The 22,348-nt window shown below is 42.6% G+C and overlaps 1 protein-coding gene across 1 annotated transcript in view; it reads right to left on the reverse strand.

The window, feature by feature from the left end:
• Nucleotides 1-2,008: 2,008 nt before the first annotated feature.
• kcnh2b (potassium voltage-gated channel, subfamily H (eag-related), member 2b) overlaps nucleotides 2,009-22,348 on the reverse strand; it is a 226,006-nt gene continuing 205,666 nt past the window's right edge. Inside the window, 18 exon segments of the mRNA XM_054622505.1 lie at nucleotides 2,009-2,413; nucleotides 3,391-3,486; nucleotides 3,625-3,730; nucleotides 4,703-4,844; nucleotides 4,847-4,891; nucleotides 4,995-5,139; nucleotides 5,889-6,040; nucleotides 6,241-6,343; nucleotides 6,581-6,774; nucleotides 8,103-8,355; nucleotides 11,338-11,400; nucleotides 11,542-11,741; nucleotides 15,753-15,893; nucleotides 16,128-16,222; nucleotides 16,654-16,808; nucleotides 19,773-19,911; nucleotides 20,242-20,345; nucleotides 20,907-21,086. Of these exon segments, the coding sequence (XP_054478480.1) occupies nucleotides 2,009-2,413; nucleotides 3,391-3,486; nucleotides 3,625-3,730; nucleotides 4,703-4,844; nucleotides 4,847-4,891; nucleotides 4,995-5,139; nucleotides 5,889-6,040; nucleotides 6,241-6,343; nucleotides 6,581-6,774; nucleotides 8,103-8,355; nucleotides 11,338-11,400; nucleotides 11,542-11,741; nucleotides 15,753-15,893; nucleotides 16,128-16,222; nucleotides 16,654-16,808; nucleotides 19,773-19,911; nucleotides 20,242-20,345; nucleotides 20,907-21,086 (2,718 nt within the window).

Raw genomic sequence — 22,348 nt, forward strand, 5'->3', positions numbered from 1 at the left:
CCTGGACCAAAGCGGGATAGATGGTCAGACTTGAATCCAACCTAACACAAAGGGCTATTACTAGGCTCTGATAGCTTTAATTACAACCAATTGGTTTACCTTTGTTTTTGTCAGTTTGCCTATCTGTACTTATGCTGTATTGTTGGTGTCTTGTAAACCCATGAGGGTTGGGCACATTTTTGTGCATGACACGAAAATATCTATCTATCTATCTATCTATCTATCTATCTATCTATCTATCTATCTATGCTGCATTTACACCTTCACACCTCAACGACATGCGTTGGCGGCCTGCTAAAATATGACTGACATTGATCAGATGAGGCTCCAAGGCTTTAAAATGATAATAGTTAATATAAAGAATTCTCACAAACAGTGGTGCTGAGGTAAGTTCCTGGGACCACTACAGCTGTAGTATAGAGCTCTTGGGTGACCTCCTAAGCGTTTTAAAACCTACATTGTACAGTAAAGGGTTTTTATTTGTGCTGACTAGATTCAAAGCGATCAGTCATCCACCTTTTTGATCCACTAAAACCAGTCCAAATGTGTCCTCCACTTTAGAATCCAGTGACTTTTCTACAGTGTGTGCAAGCAAACGCACTCTACGCCACGCTCTGCTAAAACTAGGACAAACTCAAAACACGTAGACAGGTTTAGACCTGAACTTACTGCACACAAGTAATGAGATTAAAGCACACTCACTCGTCTCTTCTTGCTGATTGCATATTGCACTGTACACAGAGTGATGGCGACTTCAGCTGGTCACCGTAAACTGGCAAACTTGTTGTTGTTTTTACGGGAACGCAGACCAACCGGTTTATTTACAAGGTGAAAGCAAGCTTGCTTAGGTGAAGAAAAAGTAAGGACCGATGAAATCTGAGGTAGCAAATTCAACTGTGATCAACTAGATTCACCCTCAATCACTTTTTCTTTTATGCAAGTGCTTTGATTTTTAGAAAGTAAAGCAGGCCAGTGTCATGTCATAAGGTCATCATAAGTTTGTGTAAAATGTCATAGCTTGTGGTTGTAGTAAACATGGGTCTCCTGCTTGTTTAGGTATTTATAGTTTGCTGTTTTTAGGTGCACTGTCCTCATGGTAAACTTGCACATTTGCCAGTTTACCTGTTAGTGACACTGCCTGAGCGTGCTGTGTGTTCTCCGCTCTCTAGCAAATCTGTACATTGTTTGTGGTCGGGCACCTGATATGTTCATCGAAGAAAAATCATGGCTTATAACCCTCCAGTTCCCACCCCTGAGGTGCAAACCAGCCAATCCAGTGTGCTCTTGGGATGAGGGGGAAGAAGGGTCAGCTCCGCCTCCTGGGGCAGGGGGTCGGGGGGGACACCAATGACAGAACGGGACAGCAGGTTTTCCTGTTAGGCCAGCTAACACAACACATCACCAACCGGTTTGCGAGTTTTTTCGGAAGCGCCACGGACATACAGGATAGAATAATCATTATCTCCATAGGGTTTTCAGTGCAAGACGTAAATGGCTACTTGTTTTCTTCGTTGTCTTGTTCTCGTCGGTCGTCCGACACTGGACACAGCAGTAAAGGGATTCTCCTACAGGACAGCAGTCATTAGTGTGTGTGTGTGTGTGTGTGTGTGTGTGTGTGTGTGTGTGTGTGTGTGTGTGTGTGTGTGTGTGTGTGTGTGTGTGTGTGTGTGTGTGTGTGTGTTATGTGTAGTCTTTCAGCAGACTGACAGAGAGGTGGACTGTGTTCATAAAGCTCCTCTCTGCTCTGTTCGTGGTTTTGGTTAAAGGTTGTACCGCTGTGGAGTTCAGAAAGCTCCACGATAGGTGGATTGGGGGGGACGACGACTTGTGGGAGAGAGAGAGACAGAGAGAGGCCTAGGTGAAACATCAGCGGTGGAGATAGTAGCTTGGTGCCCTAAAGGGTTTTGGTGGGAGGTGCAGTAGAAGGAAACAGGAAGGGACTCTGGTTCTCTCTCTGTATCCCTCCCTCCATGCCTCTCTCTCCCCTCCCAGCCCCTTCCCCTCTTCCTTAGCTCCCCCCTGGGTCAGAGCTGGGTCGCTGTGGTGTCCGTGAGTCCAAAGGGGTTTGTGTTTCTTGGAGGGACAGCTTCCTTTGGGTTTCAGGATCATGTGAAGACACCCCTGATCCTGCTGCCGACCCGACCCTGGTGCCCATACACACCCCCGAACCAAAGTCTAACCCTGCTCCTGAGCTCGACCCCGCCTCGGAATCTACATGTGAACCTACAGCGGTCCCGGAGGGGACCCCAGCCCCTGTGCCCAGTCCCAGCTCCAGCTCCAGGTGATGCCCCAGGCTGTCCAGTCCAGAGGGAGCGAGCTGGTCCTGGTTGGGGTTGATCAGTGGGGCCTCCTGGGGCTGCAGAGAGTCAAGAGGCTGTGCTGGGAACTCCTCGAAGTGTTGCGAATCCAAGATCTGCAGGGGAAGAAGCTGAGAGGTGAGTGGGAGGAGCTACTACAACTGTTTTACTCATTCACAAAGTCAACTTATTATTTTATGAGGGTTGACCTCTGGTGGTGTATAAGCAAACCTGTTGTGACAAAAAAATGGTACCACAATTGATATGATCATTTTCATTTTTGATATGCAAATGTATATATGTATATATGTACATAATATATACATACATAAGCAGAGCATGCGCTATATGCTGCAAGATGTTATCTAAGCTAGTTGCTTAGATAACAGGGTACTGAGATCCCATTGAAATAAACCCTGTATTCTAAAGAATGCATGGAGATAAACAACCTACAACGGTTTGCATAACATGTTAAGAAAAGTTCCTCCTCATTTTTCGTGCGTTTTCCTACAGAAGTCCAGCAACAGCTGTCAATTTACGCGCCATTCACAGTCTTTTCAAAATAAACTTACGTCTTCACAGGAAACAACAGTAAGGTTAAGGCTGGAAAACTACTTAGCTAGGTTTAGGAATAAATTGGGAAATACTTGGCTACGTTTAGGAAAACATCATAAAATACTAAGTTTTAACTAACAAACCTACTTAGTTATATTCAGGAAAAGATTGTTTTTTGGTTAAAATAGCCACTGAAGGAATTTGACAAAAACGTTGACTTCACATAGGGAACCAACAGTCTCAAGGCAGAAAGACCTCTGGATGTTGGACTAGTCGAACTGCTGGCATATGTGTGTATTAGCAGTCTTTAAACTTCCTCTTTCATGAGTATGTGGTTAACATACGTATTACTTTTCGAAAGCGTTGCTACGAATGCTGGACGAGACACAAACATAGTGGAGCTACTAAGTAGGAGAAGTACCAATGCAAAGTTTGAGGATAAAAAAGCTTTGTGGGTTTCGATGTCTTTAGTTAATATTCACTGTGGACCAATGACAGCATCCAATCAGCAAAAACTTTAGCAACACATCTGCTTCACCTGTGAGAGGGAGGCCAGAGTGTCTGTCTCCAGAGGTGTTACAGGCTGGACCAGTGTCTCTCCTGGATCTGGACCTGGACCAGGGTAAGGTGAGACCTGCAAGAGACAACATGTTATTGGTCCGCAGGAAGTGTAGCCCTCTGTATATTCGCAGTTGGGTTCAGCGTCTGACAATAACAGAAAGCTGTCAGCTGTGTGTGTGTGTGTGTGTGTGTGTGTGTGCGTCATCATCACCTGGGGCGGCAATGAGACGGCGCTGTAGGCTGGAGGAACCAGGGCCACCTGTCTCTGCAGCAGCTGCATGATGGCTCCGATGTCCGTCGACATGCGACTCTCCAGCCTGCACACAGTATGTGGTAGATGATCCACTGTTAATAGCTTCACGGATACACATTTATATTCTGTCAATTTCATTTTATTTATTCTATTAAGGACATTAAAAAATGTTATCTCTGTTAAAATGAAATTCATGCAGTTTTATCCTACAGGACCAAAGTACTCCCCAAGTAAATTGCAAATAACATTTGGGATCATTAATGTCTGGTATGATTGCTCATTTTAAAGAAGAAACTTTGTGAGCAAGTAGATAAAAGCTGAACCAGGAAGTAAATCGGCTTGGCGGTCTACAGCACCACATACCCCGAGTCATTAGCACTCAAAAGCTGCTGTTAACATCTGTATGGACAATTATTTTGTCTACCCTCCACTTTTGCATAAACTTCTTACTCCAATTATTAAACTTTTCTAAACTCTGTTTTGCTAATAATGCATTTTTCTTTCTCCCATCCCTTTGTTAGTTCTGGAGCTGGAACCTTTTTATTTTTCTCACAGGATAAAGTGAGCTACACATACAGGAGAGGTGGACGTTTCCCCATCAAACCTGCTGGCTCCTTTCTGAGGCTCCTATACAGCTAATAAGGAAGCAGATCTCTGTTTCCCTATCTGAAGTCAAACAGAGACTTGCCACATGTGCAGATATTTCCAGTATGTTTGGGGGCATACTGGAAATATAAAGCCTACAGCTCCCTAGCTATAGGCTTTATGACACAACCTGTGGTACAAGCCAGGGTCTCAGACCATGTCTACAAAACGGGGTTTTAAAACAAAAACGATCTCCGTCCACACATGCGTTTCAGCATCGTTTTCGAAATGATTTGCGTCCAGACTTGCTCCCCTGAAAACGAATATCACATGACTATTCACGTACACTGGGCATGCGCTTGCCGGTGTAAACAGGAAGTACACAGGTTCCCTCAGGGGACAGTGAAACCAAAGCGACCCAGAATGCACCCTGACGCTCGTCCCGCGGTACCTGTTGAGCTGTTTCTGCAGCAGGTCCAGGCGTGTGTCCAGCTGGCTGCGTTGCTGCCGGCTCAGGCTGTGCAGCGACGTGTTGAGGGGCGGTGGGGAGGCCAGGCTGCAGCTGGGAACCTCCTGGTACTGACCACCCCCCGACTCTCCCCCCAGAAACTGAAGATGTGTGACACGCCTGAGAACGCACCTGTGGGAGACGGACGGAGAGAGTGAGTTTGCGTAAAAACCCCAGATAGTGGTTCCTGTATAAATCACAAGGACACATGGATGCTGTTCTGATCTGTTTCTACCTGACAGGGCGTTGCAGGTGTTCCCAGTCTTGGGGTCTCCGTCGGCCTCAGTGTTCTCGTTGAAGCTCCTGGATGTGGCCTGAGCATGCGGATTCTCCAGCGTTGACGGCGGAGGGGCCAGTCTGGTCACAATTGACTCTCCCCCCTGTTGGAGGTGAAGATCAAGAACATTAAAGTGGCCCTATTGTGCTTTTCCACTTTTTCCCTCTTCTTTAGTGTGATATATATAAAACATTTTTTACATGTAAAAGGTCCGTAGAGTGTAAAACCTGAAGTCCACACCTAAAAGGAGTTACCCTCCACCTCAGAAACTCCTGAGCTGCCTGAAACGGCTCGATTGGATTCTCTCCTTCACGTCCGTAACTTTATGAGGTCACAATGTTACGGAACTCACATAAAACTCTCCGGCTAGTTTGGCCCTCAAACAACAAAAGAGAGGGACGGAGCTGTAGCTAACATCTACCATGGTATAGTGGTTATGAAAGCGGTCTTTCACCCAGGTGGCCGGGGTTTGATCCCGTTTTGAACCATATTTAATTTGTCATGCTCTGGAGGGAAAGTTTTTTGAAATGTGAACCATTGACTAATCACAACAGAGCGGGCTAGCTGGCCAATCAGAGCAGACTTTGCTTTCTGGAAGGAGGAGCTACAACGGAGCGTTTCAGAGAGAGGGTGAGAAGAGGTGCTGCAGGACAGCCAGGATGAGAAAGGCAAGGCAGATTATGAGCATTAATGCATGTAAACATGTTGTAACTGTAACTTGAGATAAAAATATGCACCCGGAAAATAGCATAATAGGGCCTGTTTAACACCAGTATTTATTGCACTGCGGCGTATAACAACGGTTACTGCAATACGATACATACTTTAGAAGTAGACAAGATGTAGTTGTACCTCGTCACCGCTGGAGTGCGACGACGCCGAGCATCGATGTGCCTGCCACTGCCGCTTCGGTGCCCCCTCCTGTTTTTGGTTGTTGGCTCCTTCCCTCTGTCTCCGTCTAACAGATTTATGGGACTTTTTGATTTCTCCTGCGTCTGCGTCATCTGGACACAGGTGTGTGTGGAAAGATAATAAAAAAAAAGAGGGAGATTGGTCAGGGACTTTTCCAAGATGAAAACCAGGGGGAATATTACAAGATAAACCGCATCATCAAGGGACATTTACTGAAGTTGTATCGGACAGTCAGATAAAATAAAGTTATTCTTTTATGTGACGTTGAGATGAGCTATTAATGAAGGTTTACCTTTTTCTGTGCGTCTTCGGAATGATAACTTGCGTCTGCGTAACTTGTTGAAACCCCCACTGTTAGAGTCATCGCTGCTCGGAGAGCCTGGAATCATGTTGGTCTGAAACCAGCATTAAATGGACTTTATTAAAGTAAGAATGAGGTATTCTTTCCAGAAGTAAAGGTAAAATCCCGCTTGGATACTTCGATACAACAGCACAAAGATCGTGCATTGAGAACACAACTAGATGGAGAGAATATTCACAACAGAGCTACCTTTAAAATGGTCCTTGAATTTAAGCATTCAGGACGTCTGTCTGATTATATTTGCACTTCTTTGATGAGGCTGTAAACTCACATCTCGGAGGTTGAAGGTGATTTCTAGGTTGTTCCAGAAGTTGTCTGCAAACTCCGGATACATGTCCAGCACCTCCAGAACATCTTCCCTGAAGATCTTATGGAGGTCGCAGTAGGTCAGGGCCCTCACGTCGGCGTTGGATTTACCCGGTCGGGTGTACAGGTTGATGGGCTCACCGAAGATGTCGTTCTTCCCTGGGAAAGGTGACGAGAAGAAAGAAAGCTCTGTATCTTCAGTCGTCACTTTATCCCAGATGTTCTCATGACACAGATATGACAGTGGCATATGATGCCAAGTGTTGCTACCACGCAAAATATGAACCTTGTGTTCAGATAACGAAGAAATTAAAGCTCACCTGGAAGAAAACATGGATGCTTTTAGTCCTATTTAGAACATGGAGTAGTGTTAACCCAAGCCTCTTGTGACCAAAATGAGTATTACAGCAACAAACACATTGTCTTGACCTGCCTACTTTTTTTTTCTTTACCTTTTTTCACAGATTAGAAAAGTTATTTAGTATAATGTTTTTTTAAATGATCTTAAAAGATATAAATACAGGAGAGAAAAAAATATTTAGATCAGACTTAGAAAATGGATCACCAAGTACGTTATTTCTGATTGCCTGTCATCCGTAGACATGAGCCCATGTAAAGAGTTTAATGGTGTGTGAACATCTTGTTTGGATTTGGAAACTTTGAACCACTGTCATAGTAACATCATATTGTATCTGTAATGTAGGCCCAATAGATTATGTGGCAAAATAAAAGAATGTATTAAAAAAATATATTTCAAACTGTCTCTTCTCCGACTACCAGATCTCTCCCCCAACTTTTCGAACATTAACTTAACTGTCTTTTAGGGCAAGGCATGCAAATGTCACATAATTATTTCAAGCAAATAGTTCCACATGAGGATCACCACTGGTGGATATATTTTAATCTTCATATGGATCCACACACGCACAACATATGTACTGTGTAACTCCACACATAACTTTTACTGTGTCTTCCTGTATCGACTCTGAACTATCAGGAGTAACACTTTCTGCTCACCAGCAGATGGTGCTACCAGCTAAAACATATTGTTGAGAGGCCTGCACAAAGTCAACACCCAGAAAGAGATATTAAAGCATGAACTAAAGAGAAAATGTAAGAGGGCAGAAAAGAGTTCTGCAGCAAACTGAACTTTCTCAAAGTCTGGATCGACAAAGGAGGCTATAGACCAGTGGAGAACTGTTATTACTAATGTCCTGCTGAGAAGTCGGTGCATTCCAGTATGAACTTCTCTTACTTTAGGTCTCATGGAAGCAGCCCCGAATCCACCTACCTGCTGGGATGGAACTTCAAATATTGGACTAAACTGTTTATACTTCTAAGCCATCTCATGCAAGAGTTCTTGCTTCAGATTTGGTTTCTAATGACCTTAAAGCTAACATGGAAACAAGGGCTACAAACAAAATCGGTAAAATACACATTGAGACATCACTATACATTCATTTATATTATATATATATTATTTGTACCCAAGATGGCTACCACCACGTCTCCTCTCAGTATCTCTATGGACCCCCTGGATATGAAGTAGAGGGCCGTGAGGACGTCCCCGGCGTGGACTAGCGTGTCCCCCGGGGGAGCGTGGGTGGTCTTGAACTTCATGGCCAGCGCCCTGAGGCAGCCCTTAGTGGAGCCTTTGAAGGCCTTACAGTTCTGAAGCAACGTCCGGTTCAGGTGGAGGCAGATATCCGCCTGGAGACACTCTGGGAAACCTTTCAGCACCTGGAGGAGAGGGAGGAGAGGGAGGGAGGGAGGGAGGGAGGGGATAAGGAAGGAGTGAGGGACAGAGAAGTAAGGAAGGGGACAGATGGAGAAGGAAGACAGAAGGAAGTAAGGGGAAAAAAAGATAAAGATAAAGAAAGTGGAATAATTGAAAGGGAAAGGTTACATCGGTATTGATACGTGTAGTCATCAGAGTCCAGAACATCAAACTAATGTCACAGATTATGGATGCTTTAAAAGGAGTAATAAAAACGTCTTTACAGTTTTTACTCTTGTCATGCTAACCGTCAGAGAAGTCACTGTTTCATTTAAATCTTTCATGAGTTTAACCCCAGAGTGGAGGACCAGTGTCAGCAGTTTGGGGCTTCTCTCTCCATCCTTTGCGAGGATCTTTTAGAGCTACGCTGCAGAATGATTTCAAGTAGAAGGCCTACTGAAAGAGAGTCGGCAGGCCCCTTGGAGTGTAATTAATATGAAGAATTGGTGCGACTTTAATGAGTTCACTGCAAGCAGAAGAAGCCCCGGCTCCTTTAAAGCAGTACGTTCTGGGCTGTAAAAAAAAAAAATATTGCAACGCAACGTTTCTTTCTCTCCATGTCTCTCTTTTTCTTACTTTCAACATATGCGTTTGTGTTGGCATGTTTTCACCTCTCTTCTCGATATTATGTTCTGAGTAACCTCATTGCCTTTTACCTCCACCTCTTTTTTACTCAGGTAATGAATCAGTGCAGTAACACACACACACACACACACACACACACACACACACACACACACACACACACACACACACACACACACACACACACACACACACCTTTGTACATGTTTCACAGCCTGGTTTGAGGGCAGTCAAACATGAAGAAACATGGAAATGAGCATGACAAACCCGGTATAACCTTTCATGACCCAACTGAGAACTCCATCTTGTGATTTTGATACAGCCTAATATTACTCCCTGAACAACAACCATTATGCTGATGTGTGAGGTGCTCCAGGATGTGCTGGTTCATACTGCTGACTTTAAAGGCTAAGCTGTTATTGTTTAGATAAATGTTTGCTGTCGGTATACATCTTCGTAGCCTTTGCTGTAGCTTTTCTACGAAGAAAAGCTTCTGTCTAGTCTGGAAACTATCTAATTAATGTTTACACATGAGTATTTATTAATCATTTCAAAAAGAAATATAACCATCTGTTGTTACTATATTTATTTTTTACAAACCAATTGTTAAAAAGAGCAAAACTTTTGCACCCCAGTAGGACGACAGGCGCGTAGGAGAATACCTTAGGTAACGTTTCGTTACGTAGACCTTCATCAGGTAAAATAACCTGATGAAGGTCTACGTACAGAAACGTCGTGACTAAAATACATTTATACGCAAGTGAAGAAGCCAGTGTGCGGGAGTTTTTGTTCTATATTACAAACCAATTGTTAACCATTAATAAAGTTGTATAATCCGGTCCATCTATCTATGTAATGATCATAGAGGTTTACAAGTAATTTGGTAATAATTCACAAATACTTGAAAAGTAAAAAAAAAAATGTTTGCTAACAGTTTAATATATTTAGTACAAAGAGTAATGTCTTTAATTAATTTAATAAAAAGTGTCAAGTATTAATATTAAAATTTTTAAGGAGGACAGGAACACAAATTAACAACAGTGAGCTAATTTGTTGTGATGGATGCTGCATAAACAACTACCTCTCTCCTCCCTCTAATCCTCCTTTTAAGAAGTTCATCCAACCCTTAAAGAAATGGAACAGACTACATCCAACTCATCTAATAACCTGCTCTCATTTCAACACTCGCATAACGTTCAGTTCCTCATATCAACTACATAATTATTCTCTCCATCCTCAGGAATGAAGGAAGTAGCAGCGGATTGAATCCGTCGAGGAGAAAAACATACAGGGTCTACACTGAAATGAAACAGGAATTCAGTGATGGAATATTGTGTTTACACTAGGAGGTAACCTCCGTTTCTAAAAAGTGAAGCCCATGCTGAAGTGTCTTTAACATGCTTTCTATCTACTGTCCATCAGGGGCGACTCCTCTGTATAGAAGTCTATGAGAAAATGACTCTACTTCTCTCTTGATTTATTACCTCAGTAAACATTGTAAACATGAGTTTATGGTCTCAATCTCTAGTTTCAAGTCTTCTTCAATACAGCATGATGTTCATTTAGTAAATTATGGTCCATTTAGAGTCAAATAGACCATAAAGCAGGATACTCTTTAGGGCGGGGCTACCTTGTGATTGAAAGGTTGCCACCAGAGCCGTATATGGCCGCTTTACCATAGCGTCACTCCTCTGCAGTCGAAGTATGGTCACTTCTGTTCACTGGTTGCAAAAGATCAAGATGGTGATGGCGAAATCGCTGAACTTTAGGCCTCAAAATAGCAGTTCACAAACCAATGCATGAAGTCACGATGACTACGTACACTTATATACAGTCTATTGTTACACTGGGACTTTTTGTTCCTGAACAGAGTTTCTCTTTGCTTCTGCAAGGCTTCACAGACAAAACAAGGAGCTGATCTTGCTCTGATGGGAAATTTTCAAAAGACATTTGGATGCTGGAAAGGATTCTTGAAGTTATGAGCAGAGATACTTTGAGTAAAGTGTGCTTTTTGAGCTGAAACTATGTGAAGTAGCTTATAATGCAGTGAAACACTACTGCTGTGAAGATAGTGTGTGACATTTTTAGGATTATAGCTGTGTGTCTGTGGATCTGTGGTTGCATGCATGTGCGTGTCATCCTATACACTGGGACTCACAGAGTTCAGGTTGAGATCGACTGTGCAAAACAAGTGCTCCTTCAATCTGTGTGATGTGGCTTCAGCTTGTATGAGAAGAGAGTGCGTTAGCGTTTATGCATGTGAAGAAACTCATGCAGGTCCATGCGGGGTGCAAGTACTTTAAACTATGTTTCAGCATGTTTAAATGCATGTGTGTGTGCATATTATTGATGATACTCACATCTTTCCTATTTTCTTTGACGGTGTCGGACCATGCATGCTGAGACAAAGTCTTCGCATCGTCCTAGTAACGTACAACGCAGGCTCAAAATTCTCCTCTGGCCTCTTACTATGTCTGTATTCATGCCCAGCACTCACTCATTACAACACAACGGACCAAGTGTACACATACGGGACTCAGGTGTGTGCGAGTTCAGGTACTTACGGCGTTCATGTCGATGCCGTTAGTGTAAGACCAGGCGTGCTGGAAGTACTCCTCCAGCCTCTGCCTGAGCGGGTTGGGGATCTGGTGGAAGCGGATGAACTCCCGGACTCTCAGCATCTGGGTGTGGTAGCGGGCCGTGCCCGAGTACAGCCGCTGGATGATGGCGGACACGTTCCCAAAGATGCTGGCGTACATCAGGGCTGGGGGTGGGAGACGGTGAGGGAGGATTTGGAAGTGTGAGGATGGAGGACACAAGGGAAGGTAGGCAGGAAGGGAGAGATTCACATATACATTAAGAGAGAGCCTAGAGACACACGGGTACTCGATACACTGATGTGACCTGACATATTTCTAGCTGACTGTCTTCTCCATCTGAAAAGAAAAATATATTATTAAGCTTGACACCCTTGGGTGATGAGAAAAAAAGAGGGTGAAGAAGCTCAGACAGCTGATGGTGTGATAAAGGAGATAGATATTAGCATGAATCAGAGCTGTGCTGAAGAAACAATGTAACAATATGTATTTTAATTAATACTTCAGTAAAAACAGCTTTTTAAAGGGAACCTATCAAGGTCATTTACAGGTTCATACTTGTATATTTACTAGAACATGCTTACATGCTTTAATGTTAAATGTTAAATGTTTTTCTTATATTGTCTTTCAAAATGTACATGTCTAAAACGCTCTGGTTTAGCGCCCTTCTCATTAAGCCCCCCTCTCCCGAAACAGTCTGCCCTGATTGGTCAGCGTTTTTTCCTGTCTTCTGCATCTGTGCTGTCGCCGTCTTTTCAGCATTGCTGCAGTCGGGGACTAACTGTCTATGTCAAGTACACGTAGTTCTGCACTGTTTGTGGTGTCATCTTGTAGTTGTGACATCACAACCTTACAGAAGTCTTGACGGCTCGTTTAAAGGCACAGCTTCTAAATGCTGGCTGGGAGCATTTCTCCCTGGATGGAGCGCTTTGATACTTTCACAGTATTGAAGTAGCACCTAGAGCGTCTTTATTCAAGAGATATGGAATTTTCACTTTTTCAACAGATGACCTTTAACTGACTCAAATTCTTTTAGATTTTTTCGGTATTTAATTTAACTTTAAAGTGGCCCTATTATGCTTTTCCACTTTTTCCCTCTTCTTTAGTTTGTTATATATATCTTTGTACATGTAAAAGGTCCGTAGAGTGTAAAACCTGAAGTCCACGCCTAAAATGAGTTACCCTCCCCCTAAGAAGCTCCTGAGCTGCCTGAAACGGCTCCATTGAATTCTCTCCGTCACTTCCGTAACATTATGAGGTCACAATGTTACGGGCGTGACGTAAAACTCCTTCAGGCTAGTTTGGCCCTCAAACAACAAAAGAGAGAGACGGAGCTGAAGCTCCGGAGGAAGAGTTTTTTGAAATGTGAAACGTTGACCAATCACAACAGAGCGGGCTAGCTGACCAATCAGGGCAGACTTTGCTTTCTGGAGGGAGGAGCAAACGCTACAACGGAGTATTTCAGAGAGAGGGTGAGAAGAGGTGCTGCAGGACAGCCAGGATGAGAAAACAAGGAGGAATATGAGCATTAATGCATGTTAACATGTTGTAACTGTAACTTGAGATAAAAATATACACCTGGAAAATAGCATAATAGGGCCTGTTTAACATATTTCTCATTATTCTATCTAAGTTATTTAATAATAGAAAGAACAACTAATTAACTAGTGATCGCTATACGAGCATGATACATAGACTTTAATATTTGATAGTGCCCTCTCCAAACACAAGGGCCGGGGGCGCAGACTCGACAGCTGACTTAGTTGAGGAGATCAAAGCGAGCTTGAAAGATATTCAGCTCATTTGGCAACGTGGCGTCATACATGACGGGGGCACTCCTGCTTTTGTAGTTAATTTTTTTTGTAGGTATCTATACTCTCTTCAAAGCCACAATACTCCATTGACAAAAACAATAATTTTACCTCACAGGACATTAAGTTTCTGCTCTGCCGCTGCCTAGATCGGTCAGCTTGTTTGTATCATTATTTGACTTTGGTGTTTTAAAGGGTTAGTTTGTATTCACTGTTATACACTGACTGGACAACTCCCTCAAAAAACCCAACTCGTATGTATACTGAAAGAGTTTTTGGTTGCTGTAATTGTTCCTGCGGTCTACAGTGGGAGTGAAAAGACCCCTACGTAATGCAATTTCAATGTAAGTGATGGGGGACTGCATCAAAAGCCCTCTTTCTTTATAAAAATGCAGTCTAAAGTTGCCCTGTTGAGGGACAGTTAGAGAAAGATTTTACCACTGTTAAGATCGACTTTATTTGTCTGACTCATACTTCTGAATATTAGCCTCAGATAAATATATGTGTTTACAACAGAGCGAGGCCTTTGGATTTTGTCTCCCATCACTTCCAATAAAACAGCGTCAAAAAGGGATCGTCTGGGGGCCGGCGTAGACAGGAGGAATGATTACAGGGTCCAAAAACTAGGCCTTTATCAGTGTGCATACACTACCAGCATGTTAGCATTGTTTTAAGTCAGACTTGACAAAACGGGAACCTAACCTTTAAGATAGACTTGAAAAATACGCTTGAAATATATAATTTAAGTTGATTCAAAACAGTTAAATAATATTAATATTAAGATAACGTGATCACATATTAATGTGAAACATCGTCTTTATGAGTAACCTAAGAATAATTCCTGTGTGCGTGAGCTGCTCCGTCCTCTGGAGGACAGATGCAGCAGGACTTTGACTGATCTAAAGGGCTTTTGTCTGTAGAGGACAGAGTGTTTTTTTGTCCTATCCTTCATGAGCCTCTCTGTTTTGTCCTGTTGTCAACTTGGATCCTGCTAACCCCTCAACCTCTGTCAGCTCCCATCACTGTTTACATCACACTCTAAAACTGCTGTGTGTGTGTGTGTGTGTGTGTGTGTGTGTGTGTGTGTGTGTGTGTGTGTGTGTGTGTGTGTGTGTGTGTGTGTGTGTACGTGTTTTTTTACACGTTTGCTAAAGGGACACAATTGATCCAAATTTTTTTCTGAACTTTTATAATGCTCATTGCAATTTCAAAGTGCACTTATATTTTAAAGCATCATAATCTTGCACTTGTTTAATTGACATTTTACAAGCCTGGGGTCATTTTATGGCCGAGCACATTCCAAACTGTCTGGAGGAGTAGTGCAGGCCAAACTACGAATAAAAACAAAAAACGCCCTTGTTGAAGAAGTGCCTCCAAGTCTTTGATTTTACCCTTCGATATCTGTAACTACAGTACAATACATGCTTTATTTCTTTTTTTCCCCATAAGCACACCACAAATACTAAGTGCTGGCATGCAATGAACAAGCTGTTACTAGTTTCTAGTCAGTTGTTTTAAACACCATATTCATGTTCTCATTCTATGGTTAGCCTGATCAATGAGGTCCAGAGTAATTACCTCTACAATTACCTCTAATTGTAGAGGTAATTACTCTGTAGAGAGGAAGCGGCGTTGATAAGCATGACAGGGGTTATTACAATCCCTGCTGATGAATTTTATTAATAAATCATTGAGCGATATGCTTTAAGAATGTAAAGTAGGATCTACGGCTCTGTCCAGCTGCTGTAATTATAGTAGAATGGTATATAAGAACTGAACAATTTAATTGTTGTGGTCTTTTTTTTCTTATTTTTACCTGAAGTTGTTTTGCTCCTTTTTGTAGTTTTCTGTGTCTATTTGTGGTTGTTTTGTCTCTTTCCATAGACACTGTAAGTCTGTTTGTGTCTCTTTGCAGCTGTTTTGCATCTATTTGTCACCGTTTTGCCTTTCTCCATAGATATGGCTTGTTGGCTGTTTGTGTAATGTTTTTGCAAAAGAAAACGGGTTAAAATAGCTATACATTAAAAATAAGATTTTATCAGGAAATTTTCGAGAACATTTTATCGGCCAACCCCATTGTCCTTTTCTTCTTTTTTTAGGAAGTAGAAATAAAACCAATTTGGTTCATTTTGAAGCATTACCTCCAACATTCATCAAATAAAAAAACTAATTCTTTAAATACTTAAGGGAGTTACCAATACTTAGTCGTACGACAGATGCTGCAATCATTAACTGAGAGTAGCAGGAGTCAGATCACTTATGTGACAAGAGTAAGGGGAGTATGAGGATGATTTGGTGTCGGAGTGAAAAGCATTAAAACCCTACAACTACTACTACATCTACTTGTAGCACGACATCAGGACTTACATCCTATGAGCATGACACAGATGGAGAAGATCTTCTCAGAGTTGGTGTTGGGGGACACGTTTCCAAACCCCACGCTGGTCAGGCTGCTGAATGTGAAGTACAGCGCTGTGACGTACTTGTCTTTGATGGAGGGTCCCGAACCTGGAGAGTAAAATGAATTTAGAGCTCACACAAATATTTCATAAAAAGTTATATGGCCTAGCAGAATGATGGATGATCACTGATGATCACTCCACAATCAAATATTTTTTTTTGGATTCTGATGAAGTATGTTTTGTACTTATTCGCTTGAAGCCAAGTTAACTAATACACACAAGTGTCACTTCAATATCTTTAAGTACTGCTGTAGTACTTAGTTAGCTTTCCTCTCAGTACCTATGATGGTGCTGTTGTAGGTCTTTCCCAACTGGTCCCCCAGTGTGTGGAGCCAGCCTATGGAACCGTTCCTCTCTACGCTACCGATGGCATACCTGGGAAAAAAAACAGTCACAATATGAATGCATGTATACGATAGCTGATAATAAGAAATAATTAGCCCGCTGCAGTAGGAAAGGCAAAGAAAGGCACACTAAAGGGATGTATTTTCAAACTCCTAATATAAAATATGTCTTATTGATTCAAACAGTTCAAATACAATTTTCTGCAGTATCAATTTCTACCATTTAACTTGGTGATTGACACCACAAAAAAAGGCATATTAAAAAATAAAAAGCATAAGAAATTAAACACATATTTATATATTTTTTAAAGTCTTGTATTTAAGTTGAGAATTTCAATATTGTGACAGCACTACCCTCCATATACCACCTGTTCTGACGCGTGCAGACAGACATTATTCCTACATTACTCCTCCATCTGTAAAATCTGGTCTGATTCACCAGACAGTCTTATGGCACCGTACCAGATGCAGGCCAGCCAGTGAGCGATGAGGGCGAATGTGCACATGAGGAGGAAGAGGACAGCCGCGCCGTACTCCGAGTAGCGGTCCAGCTTCCGGGCCACGCGCACCAGGCGCAGGAGACGAGCCGTCTTCAGCAGACCAATCAGAGTGGTGGTCTGAGAAGTGGAAAGAGAGACGGAGCGTCGGTTGTTGATAATGAGATAAGATATTTTAAAGACTGGTAAAAAAAACTGTGATGTCTCGTCCCAGCCTTCCCTGCCTGCTGTCTCACACACACACACACACACACACACACACACACACACACACACACACACACACACACACACACACACACACACACACACACACACACACACCTGTGTTGCGGAGGTGGTAAATCCTGACTTTTTGTCATTACTGTGGGCTGTCATTCCTACTTGTATTCGGCCGGCGCCCCCATCCTTGTCCATACAACAAATAAATAACAGGACGATTACTGCGCTGGCTGAGAGCCTAGTCCTGCTGTGTGTGTGTGTGTGTGTGTGTGTGTGTGTGTGTGTGTGTGTCCTCTCAGTAAATGATAGTTGTCTAGTGAGGAAAATCTCCACTTTCTTGGCTCTGCGGCCTCTATGAAGTGAATCTTGGCAAAGCTTCCCCCCGGGCAGTATTTCAATGTCGGGGAGTTTCCACATTCATCATTTTCGGCCTGGTGGGTGGCTTAATCACTATAAATAACACTTCTTTTAATTACCTACAGACATCCTATTACTATAAGATGCATTCCAAGTGGTGATTCCTCTGTCAATGGGATTGGCCTGGGCTGAACTGCTGTGAGGAGGGGTGGACCTTGGCCTCTGCGGTTTTCATCCTCATTATGTGGGAAGAATCCTCAGAGGGCACCGGCAACCTACTAACTCACTTCCCTCTGCCTCTTTCTGCTAACTCCCACCTCTTCCTCCAGACATCCGCCTCTCACTTCCTTAAATTTTCAAACCGACGCCAACCGACGACTTTTCTATCATTCAGCAAACCATAGAACCTCAGTACCCAGTGTCTGGATTTAACTTTGTCACTGCGTATCTGCCTCTGTTATATTCAAGCAGCGCTTATTTTTACTTGAATGATTTAACCCAGTTCAGTTTACTCATCAACTGTTGTGTAATGTCTTCTGTGGCTCTGGAGGTTTCTTGAAGGGAATACATACATTTGTGTATCTGTAGGTTCCTACCAAACAAATAAACGAACCAGTCAGTTTTTTGTGGGCTGTCTAGATCAGAAAACATAAAATTCAACAAGCCAATCAGATTCGGCTCAGGAGGCAGGAAAGGTCTAATGAAAGATGCTATCAGATTATAGGAAATGTAGGATCCAGCATTTGTGGTGGTCGGCCCATTCTAGGGATTTAGATTCAGGACATTTCGGCCTCGGCTGCTTTGAATTTGATCTTTGAACTTAATCTGCTGATTATTTTCTCTATCTATTGATAAATCCTTTAATTATTAGAAATAGGTGAAAAAGGGTAACTCTACATGGCCATTACTACTGATTCATTTCCCAAAAATTAAAAAAGAAATTTCCAGGAAAATAAAGAAAAATCCATCCTTCTCTACTGTTAAAACCCAAATACATCGGCCGTGTCCAAAAGCTATACTTGTTTACTATATATTGCACTACATTACATTACATTAGTCATTTAGCAGACGCTTTTATCCAAAGCGACTTACAGGAAGTGTATTCAACATAGGTATTCAAGAGAACTACTAGTCACCAGAAGTCATAAGTGCATCTCCTTTCTTAAACAAACATCTAAAAGCATAAACCAGAGCAAAAGTATAGTGCAGAAGTAAATTACTACGAAAACAATAAGTGCAACAGACTAATACGAATACAATAAGTGCAACGAACTGATACGAATACAATACGTGCAACAAACTCAATAAGTACAACAACTAATACGAATGCAATAAGTGCTACGAGGAAGGCTCAGGGTAGTACTTCTTGAAGAGGTGAGTTTTCAGCCTGCGCCTAAAGATGGGCAGCGACTCTGCTGTCCTGACGTCAGTGGGGAGTTCATTCCACCACTGAGGGGCCAGGACAGAAAAAAGCTGCGATTGGGTGGATCGGCCGCAGGGACCTCTGAGCGACGGGGCAACCAGTCGCCCCGAGGCAGCAGAGCGAACTACATGCATGCTACACAGTATTTTGATTGTCTGAATTATACATGTTAAATTAATGCTTTATATAGTTTCAAGGATAGTTTATTGGCATTATGCAACACAGGGATGCACAACAGAATGCAGTTAAAGCCCATTTGCAACACAAGGAAAAACATGATGAATTTAAACAGCAGTAACAAAACAATCTTCTGGGCAGATAACATGGCCGGCATGTTAACAGAAAAAAAATTGACATCAAAGAAACAATAATTGACTAAAAGAAGTTGTGTCCATGGCAATTTCTTTTTGCAATCCCACAATGCAATGTGTCACATTTTACTGATGTAAAAATGACCCTTGAGCCACGCTTCAGCTGTCAATAATGACACAAGATGACCATGACATTTTAAACAGGGAGTAGTGTTTGAGAGAAACATTAATGTTTCTCTGACTCCGACGTACGTCTTTGAATTGTTTGTTTTATCCGACCAACACTCAAAACGCAGAGCTATTTCATTAATACATTTCCAATGATGTTAAACAGAGCCTTAAACCTAAACCCTAAAACCCTTACACTGGAGAAGCTGGAGGCAGAGAATGATATTTTTCAATAACAAAATTGAGGATTTCATTCAATACAACACTTGATTAATTGACTCATTTCTTTGTAAGGTAGACACGTTTTATTTTGACGCTTCACCGCAGCTGATTGCAAATCAACTTCCCCACGGAGACAATTAAATGATGAAGCATAAAGTAAATCACCTCTGCCTCTCTTCTTTCCTCCTCTTATTCCCTGTCTCCCTCCTCTTCACTCTTTGTACCTTTCTCATTAGATAAAGACACAATGTCAATGCAGAAACAACATCTCTCTCTTGTTCTCTTTATCCCTCCATCTCCCCAGCCACTTGTCTTGTCCTCCCTCACACCTTCCCCGCAGTACAGAAACATCCCCCCCTCCCTCCCTATATGGGGACATACCTCCTCTCCGCTGCGATAGATGAGCAGGTCAAAGGGAATAGCAGCCACCATGTCGATGAGGAACCAGCCCTTGAAGTAGTGGACGGCGATACGAACCGGGTGACTCACCACCTCATCGTTAGTGTTCACATACGTTGTCCTGAGAGGAGCAGTGCAGATGATATGAACATAACATTAATAGTTGTTATTCTACGACATTTGACACTACTACTGCAACTGTGAACACCACTTTGTACTATTAACTTAAATAACCATTACTGTGTTCACTAATGCTACAACAATGAGCTCTAATAACAGTTTAATGAGGACAGAGCATGGGGTTGGGAATTAGATCTGCAGCATTTAGTGTTTACTATGACTTATTGTTCTACTACTGCTGCAGCACTTTCTACTACAAATAACACAGTGACGACTACTACTACTACTACTGCTGCTATTATACTGTAGACTCATGTGTTTAAATACAGACCTGAAGTTGATGAGGATGTCAATAATGAACATGATATCCACAATGAGGTCCACCACGTTGAGAGGAGAGCAGGAGTAACCACAACTCTGCATCGCTACCTCTTCCTGAGAGGAGAGGGAAGAGAAGAGAAGAGAAAAGGAGATAAAAGAAGAGAAGAGGAGATGAAGGAGAGGAACAGGGAGGAAAGGAAAGGAGAGGAGAGGAGAGGAGAGGAAAAGGTGAGATGTGTTGAGTCGAAAGTCAAGTGAGAGAGAGAATATAGAAGAGAGTAGAAGAAAAGACAGAATAAGAGAATTATAAGCTAATGCTCTAAAAATAGAGCAGCTCTGTGTGATTACCTCCTTCAAATGGATCAGCGTTAAGGCTTTAAAGATCATTTGCATACATGTGTAGACAAAAAAATGGAGAAGAGACACAAAAACAGGGCTTGAAGCAGGATGCGTTATCCCAAGAAACACTATCTACGTTTACTTACCATGGAAATCATTGGTGTATAATATTACTTTTTGTATATTTGTTCAGCTCGGTTCATTGCTGAGAGGACCTTATGTCGTAAAGATGTAAAGCCCAATGAAACACTTTTGTGATTAGGCGATATAAATAATAAAACCAGCTTGACTTGACAGCGGTCTTGTTATTGACTCTTTCCCTGGATTAGACCCCACCTGCTCGTTGAGGAGGAACGCGGCCGAGTAGGGGGTGAGGATGGCGGTGTAGATGACCAGCAGCAGGATGAGCCAGTCCCACACCGCCTTGAAGGGGCTGTAGTGCAACACCGTCCACTTGTGGATGCGCGGGGCCTGGAGCTTGTACTCTGGCAACACATCTGCACCCAGAGACAGCACCTGGGGTAGAGAGACACAAAGGATATGGAGGATATGAGGATGGAGTGTCGTGAGGAAGCAGGAAGGGCAGAGAAATCCAGAATAGAAGGAGTAAGACTAAGGAAAAACAGAGTATATCACCGTGAAACTGTGTACATATAGCAAGAGTGTGATGGAGTTGAGTATAAGTGAGTATAAGTGCTCACACACAGAGCACATATAGCGGCTCCATGAAATCTACATCGGCTCCCCTGACTCTCTCCATGAGCCGCAACAGAGTTTTGCAATTACAGCGACGGAGCCAGAGTCCTTTGTAAAGATGACAAGAACGCTTCTGAAGGCACCGACCCTCTTAAGGTTACTCTCCCAGGCAGCATGCTCCAAACACACACACACACACACACACACACACACACACACACACACACACACACACACACACACACACACCCCCTCTGGATATGCAAATGCACAGTAATGCATGGCTGTAGGAAGACAAACACACACACACACACACACTTAGCAGCCACGTTTCTCTGTCACTTCTCTGACGTGATCCTCTCTGGCAGATGAACGACATCCTCGATATATTTTGATCGGGTTTCAGCCCACGTCACAGCGCTGAAACGGCTGTCATCATGACGTTGAATGACAGTGGTCTGGGTAATGATTCAGGTAGTCTAACAGTCCTGGTCTTATTGGATCTCACGGCAGCATTTGACACTTCTGACACTGCGGAGCATAATACCTCTTGATGGACTAGAAAATTGGTTGGGGTCTCTCAGAGACAGGTACTCAGGTGGTTCAGGTCACACAAACACACACACACACCGAACTGGACAAGGGCAAAGTGGTTCAGTATAAGAACGCATCAGCATAAGCTGAAAACAACACTGTGAGCTTTACAAAGATAGTATGCAATCTATAATACAGTCAGAAAGTATTAGAAGACATTTGTGTCACGTTATTTATGTAACCTGACACGTTGGATTTCAAATGAAATAGTGAGTGTGGTTTTGATTACTGAATGTGTTTACATTCCTATCAGATGAACAGTGAAGGTAAAAGGCTCTTTCCTGCATAACCCCTCAGTTACTCTGCCAGGAAACAAATTGGACACATTTAAAATAAAGCAGCATTTTTTCATACTTGGCTGGTATTCCTTTGCAGTGAATGGGTCTCATGCAAGAATGTGGAATGATTTTGGTATTCTTCTCTTAACTTACTTAACTTTCCTGTTCCATATGCTCGTACTAGTGAGCCAGATTCAGCAGTGGCTCCTA

Source organism: Anoplopoma fimbria, chromosome 21 (genome assembly GCF_027596085.1).
Source record: "Anoplopoma fimbria isolate UVic2021 breed Golden Eagle Sablefish chromosome 21, Afim_UVic_2022, whole genome shotgun sequence".
In the NCBI taxonomy this organism is placed as follows: Eukaryota; Metazoa; Chordata; class Actinopteri; order Perciformes; family Anoplopomatidae; genus Anoplopoma; species Anoplopoma fimbria.